Here is a 15,455-nt window from a genome sequence, read left to right as displayed (position 1 = left end):
TCATTTTTTTAATCATTTAATTTTTTTCTCATTTTTCAATTTTTTATTTTATCCTTATTTCTTTGCTGAGTCAAGGAGAAAACACAAAGTTTTTTAAAAATCTCAAAAATCTTAACTGAAAAACATGAAAAGAAAAGTGGAATGCAGTGGTCATCCTGGGAATTGACTGAGAATTATTTTAAATCTGAATTTCTAGATGGCTGTCAGTAGCATAGTAGCTAAATTCATAGTAGCTTTTTTGCCTATGGTTGGCTGTAATTCTAGACACAACTAGCTGACTTGTACCTAATAGGAGAACCTGTTCGATTTGTGTTCTTCAGATGTAAAAAAAAATAAATAAATAAATTTTTAAAAAAATAAAAAAAAATGGCTGTTTAGTTATGCTGTGACTAAATAAGCCACTTACCGATCCTGTCTTGTTGTTGTTTAGTGAAGGACTGGAGTAATGGAATCATTTATTTTGGTCCTGGTTAATTTTGTAGCTGCATTTTGAATGAACTGCAATTCTAAAAATATGTTTGGAAGTCTGTTAGGAGGAAATTAAGATATGGATAAGTTTGTCTAGTTTGGACAGGAGGCTTCTAAATTTGGCTACACCTTTCAAGATAATGAAAGACTTACTTTGTTATTGCTTTAATATGTCCATTAAAACTAATATTAAAACTGAATGTATTATGTAATAACTTCTAATCTGGTCACATTTATAAATCACTCTGTATAAACGCATCTGCTAAATGCCACAAATGTAAATGTAAATGGTTTTGGCAACAAAACTGTATTTTCTGAAATTGCACAAAACAAAGAAGTTCTATTGAATCACTGCTGGGTTTGTTTCATATCATTGGAAGTATTTAAGGCAAAAAGAGGAATGATTTATTTCCTTGTCTGTTCCTTCTTGATTATTGTTTGAATCCTTGAAAAGGGGCTCTGATTGTGCCATTTCTAAAGTAAAAATGCTACTGATATGAAAGCAGCCCATTAATATTTATATATGTTTATATTAAATTATAAATCAATGTTAAAATGTATTACCATTTGAGATGCATCTCTGTGTGGCTTCATCATTCACTGTACTCTGAAATTAAATAATTATTGTCTTTTCTATTGGGTAGAGCTTATTAACTTTTGAAGCACCACAAGAGTGGAAAAAAGTGATGATATCTGTTCTGACCGCAAGTTCCGTTTCCTTTCATCATAATTATGTTGATGAGGTCTTTTTTCTGTTGCAAATAAGCTGTGAATATATATTTAGTATCTGTAGAGAATAAAATTAAGTAAATAAGTTTTAAAAAAATTCATGAAGGTCCTTTGATAGAAACTCTCATGACATGAAGTTATGCTGAGGCCTTATGGCTTAGCATTCACTCGCTCCCCCGCATCGCTGTCAAGTATCTGGTAACAGGGTCAAGGGTTAGCACATGGGAACAAGAAAGATCATCAAATATTCACACTGAGTCCACAAAAATGGCCCCTATCCTGCATGTGCACTAAACAGGTCATGATAGATATTGAAAAGGAGAAGCAAAGATCATTTTCTTTGATAAGAACAGCATTTTAAATGTGCTCATAAGCAATCCACTCACATTTCATTAAAAAAACTATATATATTTATATTTATTTCATTTGCCTATTGTGTACACTAGCACCTTATAGCTGTCCATGAACCATGAAGCTGATGTGACTTGTGAAATATCTAAGATATGTTGCAGTTAGTCTGCTAGAACAACAGTGGAAGCCAAAAGTGTGTATTACAGCACACAACTCATCTAATGTAGTACACATCATTAAACCTAATCTTTTAACACCGATTGTTTGTTTTGAATTACAAATACTTTTAATTTAAACTTGAATATGTACTTTTATAAAATGTGAACTTTTCCAAAACACCCTCTCACATTCATGTTTGAGTACAGTGTAAAAGGATACGAATAAACTGCAAATGCCCACAGCTGCACACTGCAGAATCCACACCTTGACCTGTCCTTCATCAGCATGTCATAACAGGTTAAACTCTCCTCTTCTAGTTCAAATTCTGCATTGCCCTCATCTGTGGACAGTGTACACTGGAAGGAAAACCTGGGCTCGCAGCATATGGTTCCATTCCACCAGCATCCATTAGCTGCTCCATGAAAAATGTTTAGACATGTTTTAAGTTGTAATGGGAACTTCTGGATTTCATTTTTTTGCCACTGGACTTTTGCAACCCTGGTTAAGGTGCTTGACTAGTAATCAGAAGGTTGCCAGTTCAAGCCCCACCGCTGCCAAGATGCCACTGTTGGGCTCTTGAGCAAGGCCCTTAACCCTCTATTGCTCATTCAATCATAATTGTAATTCACTTTGGACAGAAATGTCAGTTAAAAGCTGTAAATGTAAAATCCATGTGATACATTAAGATTATGATTAATCACTTTGTCACATTCATTTCTTCACTATCCGTGCTCTTTCCAGCTTTCAACAACTTGATTTTGCACTAATTTTAGCTGTTCAGCTGCACTATCTAAGAATTTTTTTAAAGTGATGATTTCATTTATATTAATTTTAATATTATGTTTGTGTAGTTTCTTACATTTTTCTTGTCTGGTTTCTTAAGCTTAATCTTTACATATACTTGCACTAGGCTCATATTAGTGTTGAAAAAAAATGCAGTGACATGTACAGCTCAAAATGTTTATTCAGATTCAGCAGACATTCAAATTTAATGTTGTCAAACAGAAATCCTTCATTTTGAATTATTATTGTTACCAAGATAATGCAACCTCCATGTGTATCCACACATGATAATTTAATGATTTGTCACGCTTATATTTTTACATAAAGCCTTTAATTTATGTAGGAGTATTCCTATATCCATAACCAAAATCTGAACACACATGAGCTTCTGCGGGCCCTGGTTGAGCCTGGTGCTGGATTTAGCTCTTGCTCCCCAGGGTGTGCTTGTCAAACAGGTACTTGGCCATCCTGTTGTTGCCAGCGTCCATCTTGCTGAGGTTGGTGATGTGGTCACCCAGCTTCTTGATCATCTCCACCTGCTCATCCAGGTAGTGGGACTCCAAGAAGTCACACAGCTGGGGGAAAATATGATAAGACAATTTATCAGAAGAATCACCAGCCTCATAAGTTATCTGCTGTTCTGAGTCGACTGTTCCTATGGGCAATCTACTTAACGTTTGTTATCAGCTGAAACTCAAGTGCGTACACGGCTGAGCCTGATTGTAACTCACATGAGAGTCGCCGTTCTCAGTGGCGATCTTATGCACATCCAGCAGAGCCTGGTTCACATTCTTCTCCAGCTGCAGAGCACACTGCATAGCCTCCAGTCCAGTGCCCCACTCATCTCGCTCAGGTTTCTGATGGAGGAAACCACAATGGACCTTAGCCAATTACCCAAACTTCATAAGCAAGATACAATCTAACCTAGTTTTTTCACTAAGGTTCTTCATTATTGTCTATCTGCAAGTTGTTTGTATTGTAAAGAGCTTAAAATCAACTTTACCTTCAACATGTTGCAAACTTTACCTTCAACATGTTAAAGGTAAAGCTGATTTTAAGCTCTGCGACTGGATTCCATGTTGATAACCACAAACATGGAATATTAGAAATAATAATAAAGCAGATATCTGTTGCTGAAGTTTGAGGGAAATAATATACATAACTATATTTAATAATAACAAGGTACCTTGACATCCTGGAGGAAAATGCGACCACCCCTCTTGTTCTGGAAGGACATGAACTTCTCCGCGTGCTCACGTTCCTCGTGGCTGTTCTCCTTGAAGAAATGGGAGAAACCCTCGAGGGCGACGTCATCGCGAGAGAAGTAGAAGGCCTGTTTAAAATTACATGATAGGAAAGAAATTGTACAAATGAGTTATACATATTAAATGGACTCTTCTGTACAGAACATGAAATATGATATACATCTTTTTTATTTAAATGGAAGTTAAACTTCCAATTTTCAATATTGTTCATTTAAAAAGTTAACGCTGTATGTCATAGCTAAGATTTAGCTCACTATTTAGTAGATGACAGCCTAATAGCCATTTAAACATAACACACCATCGAAGAGTAGGTGTAGGAGGCATAAAGTTCCATGTTTATCATCCTGTTGATAGCGGCTTCAGAGTCGCGATGGTAGTTATGACGAATCTGAGACATTTTAACTAAACTTCTCCTTCTCGTACAAGTAGAAATGTACAGAAATAAAGTCTGGAATCGCACAAGACAAAGAAGTTCCGTTCAATCACTGTTGATGCAAGAACCTCTTGTGAGTCTTCTCAAGGTTGTGAGATGGATGCATCCAAGCTCAGTATTTATTATCACTACAGATGGTATCGCCAGCCAACCACATGGCATGTAGAAGAAGGAAGGAGGAGAAACTGTTTTAAATTCAAATTGCCATCACTATCAAGTCTATAGAAACACTATTAGAATATTTTAAAATGTATTTCAATGATAGCATTCAAATGCCAAAATGTTTAAACAGTATTTTAGACATTAATAGTAAATCCAAAATAGAATTCATTTTAAACAAACCTAATCAACAGCCTAAATAGGACTCAAAGATCCTAAAGAATAGGAAGATTCTTCATCATTCACAGTGACAAAGCTGTTTTGTTTTTTTTGTCTGAAACCTTGGGATATTTAAATATATACACTTTTTTATAAAGCAAATGTTTAAAAAACATTTACTTTACAATTTCTTTACTATTCAAACCAAAACAAACTGACCTAATGATTTTTTGCAGTTAAAAGAAAAAATAAATGAACCATAAACAACTTTAATCACTTTTTCAATTTAAATTGTGTATATCATGTCTGAAACTAATTGGAGTAATTGTACAAATGGTAGGAAATCACATGTTCAAGTGAGGTATCAATCATGTGATGCCATCTGATAAAGTCAAAAAGGGTTTAGAGTTACTTTTGATCAGTTCTAGAACTTCGGCTCTGTTATATGAATACCAAATTAAAAATCAAATACATCAATCTCTAAAATGTACAAAACAGCTAATTATAAATCTATAAGTTGTGTATATGAAGTTGAAATTTAAACATATCCACTACACTAAATAACTCTACAATATGTCTCAAAGGTTTGCCTTTAGTCACCAGTCATATTTTTGTATAATAGACGCGTACATCACACTTTAACCTCACTGTCCTTCTGTAGGTCATTGACAAGTTCAATTCTTCTACTGGTTCAGAAGTCAATACTCTAAAGCATGCCAAACAGCTCATTGTACATTTATAAATGAAGCATTTACATCATGGACACAAAGATGCAAATTTGTGACTTGATAAATATAACAATATACTGACATAAGCTGAATCAGGTCAGGATTCAACGAGAGGGAAGGAGAGAGAGAGAGAGAGCGAGAGCGAGAGAAATAGGATCCTTCTGTAGACACTTTACGAGTTGCACCTCAATATTTTGAAGACACTTGGAAATGGTCATAAAATAGATTTATCCACAGACATGGCAGCTGCATGACTATTTCTAAGTAAATCATTACTTCAAGCATCATGCTTCGCTTAGTGCTCAGTTACAATATTGTACATATGCCCCAAGCTCAAGATTCCTTTAAAAAAAAAAAGGACGACAGACGTATCCAGCTCAAATGTTTATTCAGATTCAGTTGAGATGAAGTGCTCACATCCAGAAATCCCCATGATTAGGTTGGGAGATCCTATTGACCAGAGAGCAGCATGCACAAAATACAGAACCACTCAACTTGTTTGGACTTGATATAAATTAGGACATCCCTAACAAATCTGAACAAAAATCACAGGCCTTGGTTGAAGCCCACGGTCAGATTTAACTCTTGCTCCCCAGGGTGTGCTTGTCAAACAGGTACTCGGCCATCCTGTTGTTGCCAGCGTCCATCTTGCTGAGGTTGGTGATGTGGTCACCCAGCTTCTTGATCATCTCCACCTGCTCCTTCAAGCAGTGGGACTCTAGGTGATCACACAGCTGTGGAGATGCATGAGGCAGAGGTCAAAAGCAGCACTCCAATTCCACAAGTTCATGTCTACTGCTGTTATAAGAAAACACTTCATTTACTGACAGTTTGCAAAAAACATTTCCATGCCATAATGTTGTCCAGACCAGAGTGCACCAAACCCATTATGACTCACATGAGGGTCAGCCTTCTCAGTGGCAAGCTTGTGCAGGTCCAGCAAAGCCTCGTTCACCTTCTTCTCCAGCTGCAGAGCACACTGCATAGCCTCCAGTCCAGTACCCCATTCATCTCGCTCAGGTTTCTGATGGCAGGAAACAAGGATGCAACAAAGCAGAGTCTCTTAGTCAATATAAGCCATGATAAGTACTTCTGAATTTTGAGCCTACCTTGACATCCTGGAGGAAAATGCGGCCACCCCTCTTGTTCTGGAAGGACATAAACTTCTCTGCATGCTCACGTTCCTCATGGCTGTTCTCCTTGAAAAAATGGGCAAAGTTCTCCAGGGCAACATCATCCCTAGAGAAGTAGTAAGCCTGTTGAAAGTATAGCCAGCATGGAGTTACAACGATGCATTTTCAAACGCCCGCAACAATTATCATCAAGACATCTGGTTACAGCTTTCCACTAACTGAGGGGCTAATTTACAGCCTCGGTTTAATTTTGCTACGGTCCTACTCTTACTCAAACAGCGAACGCGGGATTTCGTAGCAACGATTTCGCTCACCATAGCCATAGACGATAACTGCAGTTCCACTCACCATCGAGCTGTAGGTGTAGGAGGCGTAAAGCTCCATGTTTATCATCCTGTTGATGGCCGCTTCGCAGTCGCGGTGGTAGTTCTGACGAATTTGAGAAGTCTCCATTTCAGCAACTTAGCTCCTTTTCTTACCGACACGAAAGTACAAAATATATTTTTGGACTGGACGGCACGAGACAGAGTTCCGTTCAAGCACTGCTAACGATAAACCCTCTTATGAGTTCCCAAAAGTGGTGGGGCTCAGTATTTATTATTGCACCGGGCAACTCTACGGTGGCATCTCCAGCCAACCACATGCAAAAGATAGTTAACGACGTGGGCGTGACATAGATGCGACCAATCAACCAAAACTCGTTAGTCCAAAAAATTCCATTAACTGTTTCACAGTCATGAACATGTACACAGTGCAAATATAAAGTGCAAAATGATCATTTTAAAGGTATCAATGCAACATGGGTAAAATTACACCACGGATGACACTAAATATCTAGAAAAGGAAGTTTGCATTGTTCATGCTGCCGAAAGTGTTTTTATTTAGAACTGAGGTTTTAAACGAGCAAATTCAAACTAATTCTTGTCATATTTTCGGCTACAACCTACAGTTAATCAGATTTATAAATCAAAAACCCCATTTTACATTTTGCAATACAGTACAATATCTGAAATATTTTTAAAGGTTTTTGTCGTATTTGATTATTTCAAAATGTGTAAATAATATGTACGAGGCTTCTAATATTTAAATTACTGAATCTGTATTTACTCATTTTTCTTACTCACTGTATAAACACAATGTATATTAGTAAAGAAGAATAAAATATGCAATTACTCTGTGAAGATGACAAATTAACATTAAGAATTAAACTTGTAGTAAAATAAAAATGTTATTTCAAATTATTCCACAGAACATACTAAGGAAGTCATAAAATATTTGTAAATCTGTTTATTAGACATGTCAAGGATATACGGGTATAGAATAATTAATGTTTTGGTATTTCAGATATCTCACAGCCTTACCATTACCAATGAGTTATGGTTAAACATTCATTAAGTAATAAATTTCCCTTTGAACTTGTGGGTGACAGGTATGATATCAAATTCACACATCGTACTACAACACCAGCCTCATCAACTACAGAAAAGATGTTTTCCCAGCTAAAATATTGTCATAATCTTTTAGTATTCCTCACAGGGTAATATTCACAGGGTAATATTCACTGGGTAACATTCACTGGGTAATGTTCGAGTGTGTAACATTCCACAGTAACATTCCCAATGTGTAACATTCCTCTCTGTGACTGTTTTGTATCTATTTCCATTTAAGTGTCATTGTTATTGCTTTGGTGAATTCCAAAAATAAAAAGTGTAATATATGCAAAGAAAGAATGAATTTTGACACTTCTAAAATGTTCATTTTTTAATCTTTGTCTGTGCCATGTATTATTTGCTGTTACTACAACATCTACATCTTCATTGCATGACTGAAGAAATACAAAGTCTCAAATAACAAGAATACTCTTCTGTAAAAAATATATTTTTAAAAAATACCCTGTAAAATCTATACATCATTTAGCTAATGCTTTTATCCAAAGCGACTTACAATTATGACTGAGTACAACTTGAGCACTTGTGGGTTTAGGGCCTTGCTCAGGGGCCCAAAAGTGGCAGAGCTTGAACCAGCAACCTTCTCAATTATAAGTCAAGTAGCTTAACCAATGAGCTACCATTACCCTAGCCTTCACACACAAACCCTTGACACTTGCTTTAAACTACTAACATATGTGATGAGTCTTAGTATTATGTTACTACATTAGCCTCAATGGCATGTATTGTTTATGTCTTTGCACTTCAACAGTATATGTTAACTGAAAGTTACATTGGGCAAAAAGAATATGTAACAATGTCAGAAAACTGTACATGACTCAGCTCATTGCTGATTCTCTTTAGCTGATGGACTTGAGATATTTGTCCCTTCTAAATAATTGATGAATAGTCATGTTACAAAGAGAAGATGTGCAAAGAGATTATGTGTTAATTTTCGGGACAGTAAGTTTACAGGCCACTACCTTGAAATGCAAATCAATGCTAATTACAATCTAGCTTCCAGCTACAATTCAAAATGAACTAAGTGTGACTGACTGAGCTGGATGCCTTCACTTTGAATGATGCTTGATTTGTGATGTCTTACTTCACATTCAACCATGTGACAGGAACATCTGGGACCAAAGGGCTCAGTTGTCATGAAAGGTACTTAGCAGAAACTCATGATGACATGGACATTTGCACTGTCACAGTGACTCACATCAACATCAGTGAGGAAATTAGACTGGAATTATATTAAAGATAATAAATTATACAATTGTTGTTAAAAATAATAATGCTGCCAAATTTAGTTGCAAATAACTTCCAGATTATTTAATTACAATGTAATGTCTTTATCCTCAAAATGGTAAATTGGTTACAGCACAATTTCTAAAGACAAATAAATATACAAATACACACACATACATATATAGGCTGCACAGATGATGAATGACCCTTAACATTTATATATAATAAATATTATACATTTTCTTAAAATTAAATTAAATTCTGGATAATAGGTTGTATTTGAAGTAACTGTCCAATAGGTGACACTGTATGTGCACTGTATCCTCATTCTAGGAAAGGCACCTTGGTTTCCTGGAAGTACATAAGCTCTCTGTTTATTTATCAAACACTTGCCCGTGCTCAGGTGTCAGTAACACTAATGAGGTCTCAGGGTACAATCCCCTTCTTCTCTTATTAATGATCTCTGTGTGCTGAAAAGAGATCCAATATATCTCCACTTACCTCACAAGAGACATATTTAGGTTTAAGTTGCATAGTTACAATGGGATATGAAAGCATGTTTTTTAAAGAAATTATTCCACTGAACCATGGCCTGAATTAGATTAATTCATTCCATTTTCATTTAGAAATTAACATTTAGATAAATTCTAATTGTGTAAACCAATCAGGTTTTTTAAATGGACCATTTTCAGTAGTTAATCCTTCTATGCCAGTGTTCAAAAAACACAACAACCACTATAGTGCTACAGCCACTAAATTATTTAGTCCACTTGTTCCTATAATTGTAATTGTGATATACCACATTGCCCAGCATAAAAAGCTATATTTACAAATTTTCTCTGCTTTTATATAAGCTACACTTTTTGGGGGCTGTGGTCCACAAACTGGAAGAATGGCTCAATTCCCCACTGCCCTTGTAACAGCTGTGGAAGAAATTCATATATAATGAGTCAAATATGTAGAGATTGATTTTAACATGTACTGTCGTAGTTTGTGAATTGTGTTTAAATGTGCCAGTAAGTAGAAACTTATTTTCAGAACTTGAAAATCACACCCTGAAGCTGTCTGCAGGTATTTGTCCTTGATATAGAACAAAAGTGTTACTGGTAGTGAAGCTACATGCCAGTAGATAAACCAGTAGATAAACCAGTTAGATCCAGGTTTTTCTACATCTTTTTAAGGTGCACCTCATTCACAGTGCAGAGTGCACTCTCATTGCTTTCCTGATGCTTTCACCTCTTCTCTTTTGTAAATCTTCTTTGAACACGTAAGGGTGACTCTGACTCTTTATTAGACTTTACCATGACTTTACCAGCCCGAGTGCTGCAGGACGCAGAGCACAATGCACAGACTCCCTTGACAGAGACAGATGTTTATTAGCATACAACGCAGACAATGGTGGCGCTCACACATAACATAAACGGTGAACAAGACTACACATATAACTAGCTTAAACAACGTGAACGTTAACAAAGGTTACATGAACCATGAACAACAATGATGCACACACCAACAGGGGTTTAAATATATACAAACACACAACACTAAACCATGTGCAGGTGTGTGCTATCAAGGAGGGTGTGGTTACAAATTAGACAATGTGAATCCCACTGCACATGGCAGGCCGTACCACGTGACCAGTGGCGGGGGGGGGCGTTCCGTGACAGCCCTCCTCCAGGCAGTCTCTTTGCTTCAAGCTCGGCCCTGTAGAGTATCTTAGCAGTTCCCAGGACTGCACTCTCGTGGATGGATGTTCCTGGAATCTGCTGTAGCCATTCTCCTTGTTTGGGTGTCATAGCCCCCAAAAGGTACTCACTAAGCATTTCATCACTTGGGGCTATCACGCTGGTGTACTCCTGGATCTTGGTTGTTTCATCCTGGACAGTGGCTCTGATGCTTACTAGTCCTCAGCCCCCTTCCTTCTGCTTAGTGTACAGTCTCAGAGTGAACCCCCTCGGTTCACCCATCAGTGAAATCAACACCAAGAGTGGATATCAATACTGGCTAAAAAATGGAGCAATCATCAGCCACCTCCTCTACATGGATGACATCAAACTGTATGCCAGAAGTGAATGAGACATCACTAATCCGTCTCACCAGGATGTACAGCAATGACATTAGAATATCATTCATACTGAATAAGTGTGGTCGGATGGTTACAAGGAGAGGGAACGCTATAACTGAGGGAATTGTACTACCAGAACGCAACATAGCAGATATTGAGGGTGGCTACAAGTACCTTGGAATTCAACGGGTAAATGGGAATCATGAAGGAGCTACAAGGAAAGCAGCTACAGCCAAATATGTGCAAAGAGTGAAGCAAGTCCTTAGAAGTCTGAATGGGAAGAACAAGATCTGGGCTATCAACACCTATGCTCTACCAGTCATCAGATACCCCTTTGGCTTAATCAGCTGGCCAAAGGAGGAGATAGAAGTCACTGACATCAAGACAAGGAAACTCTTCACAGTGCATGGAAAGTTTCTTCCTAAATCCAGTACAAATCCCAAAGGTGGTTGAGAATGACCAAACTAAGGTCCTGTGGGACTTCCAGAGACTGACAAAATAGTAGTGATGGACAAATAGCAGAAGAGGACCGTGGTGATGGATGTAGTAATCCTAAGAGACAGCAACATCAAGAACAAGGAACACAAAAAGCTCAAGAAACACCAAGGGCTGAGAAAAGCGCTGTAAAAGTTGTGGAGGGTGAAGGCAACAGGGGTCCCTGTAGTAATCAGAGCACTAGGGCCTGTGACCCCCAAACTGGGAGAACGGCTCCACCAGATCTCAGAAACAACATCTAAGATCTCCATCCAGAAGAGTGCAGTCCTGGGAACAGCCAAGATTCTACACAGGACCCAAACTTGAAGGAAAAAGATCACCAGTAGGATGATGTACTCCCCACTCACCAAATATATATATACACACTATATATAACAAAAATCGAACATAAACAGAGTGACTCCACTTTTCAAATGAGCACACCCATACATGGATGACAGAATGGGTTTTAGCTACCCACTTTTTTTTATAATTCATAGATAAAATTCAGTTTATACAGAGGTAAGAATCATTATAGATGCATACAGAACATTCATTTCAATTTAAGCTGCATTGTGTTCATCATAAGCCTCTTGCAACAAACAGCAGAAGTGTGTTCTTGACTCAGTGGCATGTATTCGACTCAAGACCAAGTTTAGTTGGTCTTAAGTCCACAATTTGCATGACTAGGTCTTGGGCCTCATGACTCAAGGACTTGTCCCTCCACATGCCCAAAACAGAAGAAACTTTGTAAGCTTGTCTGGCTACAGTTTGGACTCTCTGCACAGTCAACTACATAGCTCCACCGGAACTGCATTGACTGTAGTTATAAAGACATACATATATATCGATAGTTAATTAACCGATTAACTTGAAAGTCACATCACAATCACAAGAAAACATAGGCAGTAATTTTGACAATGATTTATTTCTAAAAGGTCAAAATAACCGACTTGTATCACCTAACAATTAGTTCAGTTCTCCTGCCAGATAGTACTTTTTTTAGGGGGCCATCCATGATGGAGAGTTCTAGAAACGCTCCCAAAGATCAGCTTTAATTACAGCACTCAGATCAAAAAGAAGTAAACACATTTTCATTCAAAATCATTCATGATTGTTGCAGTATTTTTACTACCATTAACAATTCACACTTGTCTTGACTAGGGACTCGATCTGAACTTGTTACTTGCAAAACAATGAGATGTAAGAGCATGAAGTTTTGGAATTGCTGCAGTGAGTACAAAAAAAAAAAAAATCTGAATCAGATATCCATCCACCACAAAAGGTTTATTAATCAGATTGATCTTAATCAGATTAATTTGTCTTAATTCTAGTGTTCACATTCAGAAAACAGCTGTCTGCACAAAGTGATAAATGACTGAAGAGAAAAAGCAAGGCTAATGGTCACAAAATATGTGGGGTCTTGTTTCTACTGTCCAACTTCTAATTCAAAACTAAAAGTATGAGAGGTATATTTAATTTAGATATAGAATTTGTAAACATGTTTGATATACATGTCATGAAACAAGTAATGCAATGGATTTAGCTCTTGCTGCCCAGGGTGTGCTTGTCAAACAGGTACTCGGCCATCCTGTTGTTGCCAGCATCCATCTTGCTGAGGTTGGTGATGTGGTCACCCAACTTCTTGATCATCTCCACCTGCTCATTCAGGTACTCGGACTCCAGGAAGTCACACAGCTGTTGGACAAATTGACAAAACAGTTGACCATCAGCAACACAAATTCACCAGATCCCTATTCACTAAATTCTTAAATATTAGAGTTGTTTAGAGACTTATGATCTTAGATGGATGTGAATGTACTGAAACAAGGCCGGCACCATAACCAAAATGGCCAAATCAACACAGAAAACAGTGTGTACACCAGTTGAGCAATCGGCACATTACTAGGGTGTCTCAGCACATCAAGCCCATAAAGACTCACATGAGGGTCAGCCTTCTCGGTGGTGATCTTGTGCAGGTCCAGCAGGGCCTGGTTCACCTTCTTCTCCAGCTGCAGAGCACACTGCATAGCCTCCAGGCCAGTGCCCCACTCATTACGTTCAGGTTTCTGATGGAAACTTTTTTTGAGTAATTCAGTTCCAGTAGTGTATAAATATCCAGTTTTTACATCCAACCAAATGTGTGATTACACAGACAAAAGGATAAGTAACTATTCTAAGTTGGTTCATGACGTACCTTGACGTCCTGAAGGGAAATTTGGCCGCCCCTCTTGTTCTGGAAGGACATCAACTTCTCCGCGTGCTCACGTTCCTCGTGGCGCTTCTCCTTGAAGAAATGGGAGAAACCCTCGAGGGCGATGTCATCGCGAGAGAAGTAGAAGGCCTGTGCGCAACAGAAGCATAGAGATGAATGGCATTGGTTAAGCATTTAAGACACATTCTGTGCAAGATCTCAGTTATATTTATAATTACAATTTAACATCACATATACCTTATTGCCTGGTCAGGTGAGTTTTGACCAGGGCTTTAACCTCTCTTGTTTGTAGTCTGTAAAGTTCAAATAAAATTGTTGCCAAATTCATATGGAAGAATGTTGCATTCATTTATTAATTTTAAATTATCCTCAATTATTTATCCATAATTGCTAACAGGCAGAGCATAGTCTCCTGTATATTGTGGATTTTGTGAGCAGAATAGCGTTCTGGTGTCATTTGGTATTGCTAAAATAAACAAACAAAGTATGCAGGTCATTTGGGAAGAGAAAGTAAACTACAAAAGGTCTGCTGCTATGCTAACAGAATGGCTCAACAGGCTTGCCATCCAACCTTCTAGGTACTACGTTATGCATGAGACTTTTAGTTACTGCCAGAGGTTTACAGGGTGCTATTTTTTCTGGTAAAGTTTTATTTAACTGCAATTAACCTCAAGCCACCAGAGAATTTAGCAGGTATGTTGAACACACACTCAAAGCATTGTAACCAGCTCTTATAAAGTCTGTTATTCTTATAGATGGAATATAATTTGGATATAACATGACACCTAAGTAGGACTAGTTTGTGGGTTACACCAGTAATAAAAAATATATGCATTTTAACTGGAAAACACAGTAGCTTCGATGCAACTAACAGCTTTCCTCAGCAAAGAATGTATATTTTTATGAGTTACTAATAATTCAATAGTAGTAATTCAGTTTTATGAATTACTCACCATCGAAGTGTATGTGTAGGACGCATAAAGTTTCATGTTAATCGTCCTGTTAATAGCGTCCTCGCAGTCGCGGTGATAGTTCTGACGAATTTGAGAATTCATTTTGGCGATTTTTAAAAATATATATATATTACGCAACTAATACACAGTGCACACCTAAGATGAAAATGACGAAGTGCGACTATAACAAATCTAAAAGACTTCGTTCAATCACTGTAGAAGCAAGAATCCTTCCCACGATATGAGATATGCGCGCTTGGCTTCGGTATTTATGAGCGCTAACACAGAACGACGCGATGACAAACAGCCAATTAGATTGAAGAATGTTGGTCCACATGAGAGGATACCCTATAGTATTAAAATACTGAAGCCAGAACGAGGTGTGACTGGACTTATTAAAGATTCGTTTTATTTATTTATTTATTTATTTGATGTGAAACTTCAATATCAAATCATAATGACTGAACCTATACAAGCTCTAACGACAGCGTTAATTTTTGTATCTAAAATAAATAAACAACATTATTTTTGTATCATTTTAATGATTTAACATGTCTTCATGGAGGGATTTCTTATAGGATAAGTATCCTAACACGTCAGCAGGTGTAACTCATTTGAGTCAGGTGTAAAAGTAAAAATAATAATACATACGTGAGGAGTTTTCTTGTGGTGCATTATGTGCTATCACCATAAACACAGGTATGGG

At 37.4% G+C, this 15,455-nt stretch overlaps 3 protein-coding genes across 3 annotated transcripts; all 3 read right to left on the bottom strand.

Moving 5' to 3' along the window:
* Window positions 1–2,653: 2,653 nt before the first annotated feature.
* LOC118240057 (ferritin, middle subunit-like) lies at window positions 2,654–5,473 on the bottom strand. Its single transcript, XM_035520033.2, has 4 exons — window positions 4,054–5,473; window positions 3,677–3,823; window positions 3,222–3,347; window positions 2,654–3,065 (listed from the first exon to the last, which is right to left on the bottom strand). The coding sequence occupies exons 1-4, from the start codon at window positions 4,150–4,152 to the stop codon at window positions 2,910–2,912; spliced, it is 528 nt and encodes a 175-aa protein (XP_035375926.1). The 5' UTR covers window positions 4,153–5,473; the 3' UTR covers window positions 2,654–2,909.
* Window positions 5,474–5,605: 132 nt separating this feature from the next.
* Window positions 5,606–6,961, bottom strand: LOC145643273 (ferritin, middle subunit-like). The gene is made up of 4 exons (XM_027014688.3): window positions 6,716–6,961; window positions 6,344–6,490; window positions 6,133–6,258; window positions 5,606–5,968 (listed from the first exon to the last, which is right to left on the bottom strand). Exons 1-4 carry the CDS (start codon window positions 6,818–6,820, stop codon window positions 5,813–5,815), a joined length of 534 nt encoding a protein of 177 aa, XP_026870489.1. The 5' UTR covers window positions 6,821–6,961; the 3' UTR covers window positions 5,606–5,812.
* Window positions 6,962–10,414: 3,453 nt separating this feature from the next.
* Window positions 10,415–14,977, bottom strand: LOC113580255 (ferritin, middle subunit-like). The gene is made up of 4 exons (XM_027014687.3): window positions 14,750–14,977; window positions 13,779–13,925; window positions 13,525–13,650; window positions 10,415–13,279 (listed from the first exon to the last, which is right to left on the bottom strand). Exons 1-4 carry the CDS (start codon window positions 14,849–14,851, stop codon window positions 13,124–13,126), a joined length of 531 nt encoding a protein of 176 aa, XP_026870488.2. The 5' UTR covers window positions 14,852–14,977; the 3' UTR covers window positions 10,415–13,123.
* Between the last annotated feature and the right edge of the window lie 478 nt (window positions 14,978–15,455).

The sequence above is a fragment of the Electrophorus electricus genome, chromosome 3 (assembly GCF_041902795.1).
Source record: "Electrophorus electricus isolate QZ-2024a chromosome 3, ASM4190279v1, whole genome shotgun sequence".
NCBI lineage: Eukaryota > Metazoa > Chordata > Actinopteri > Gymnotiformes > Gymnotidae > Electrophorus > Electrophorus electricus.
Note: the sequence above shows the minus strand (reverse complement) of the source record. Positions and strands in the feature narration are given on the sequence as shown.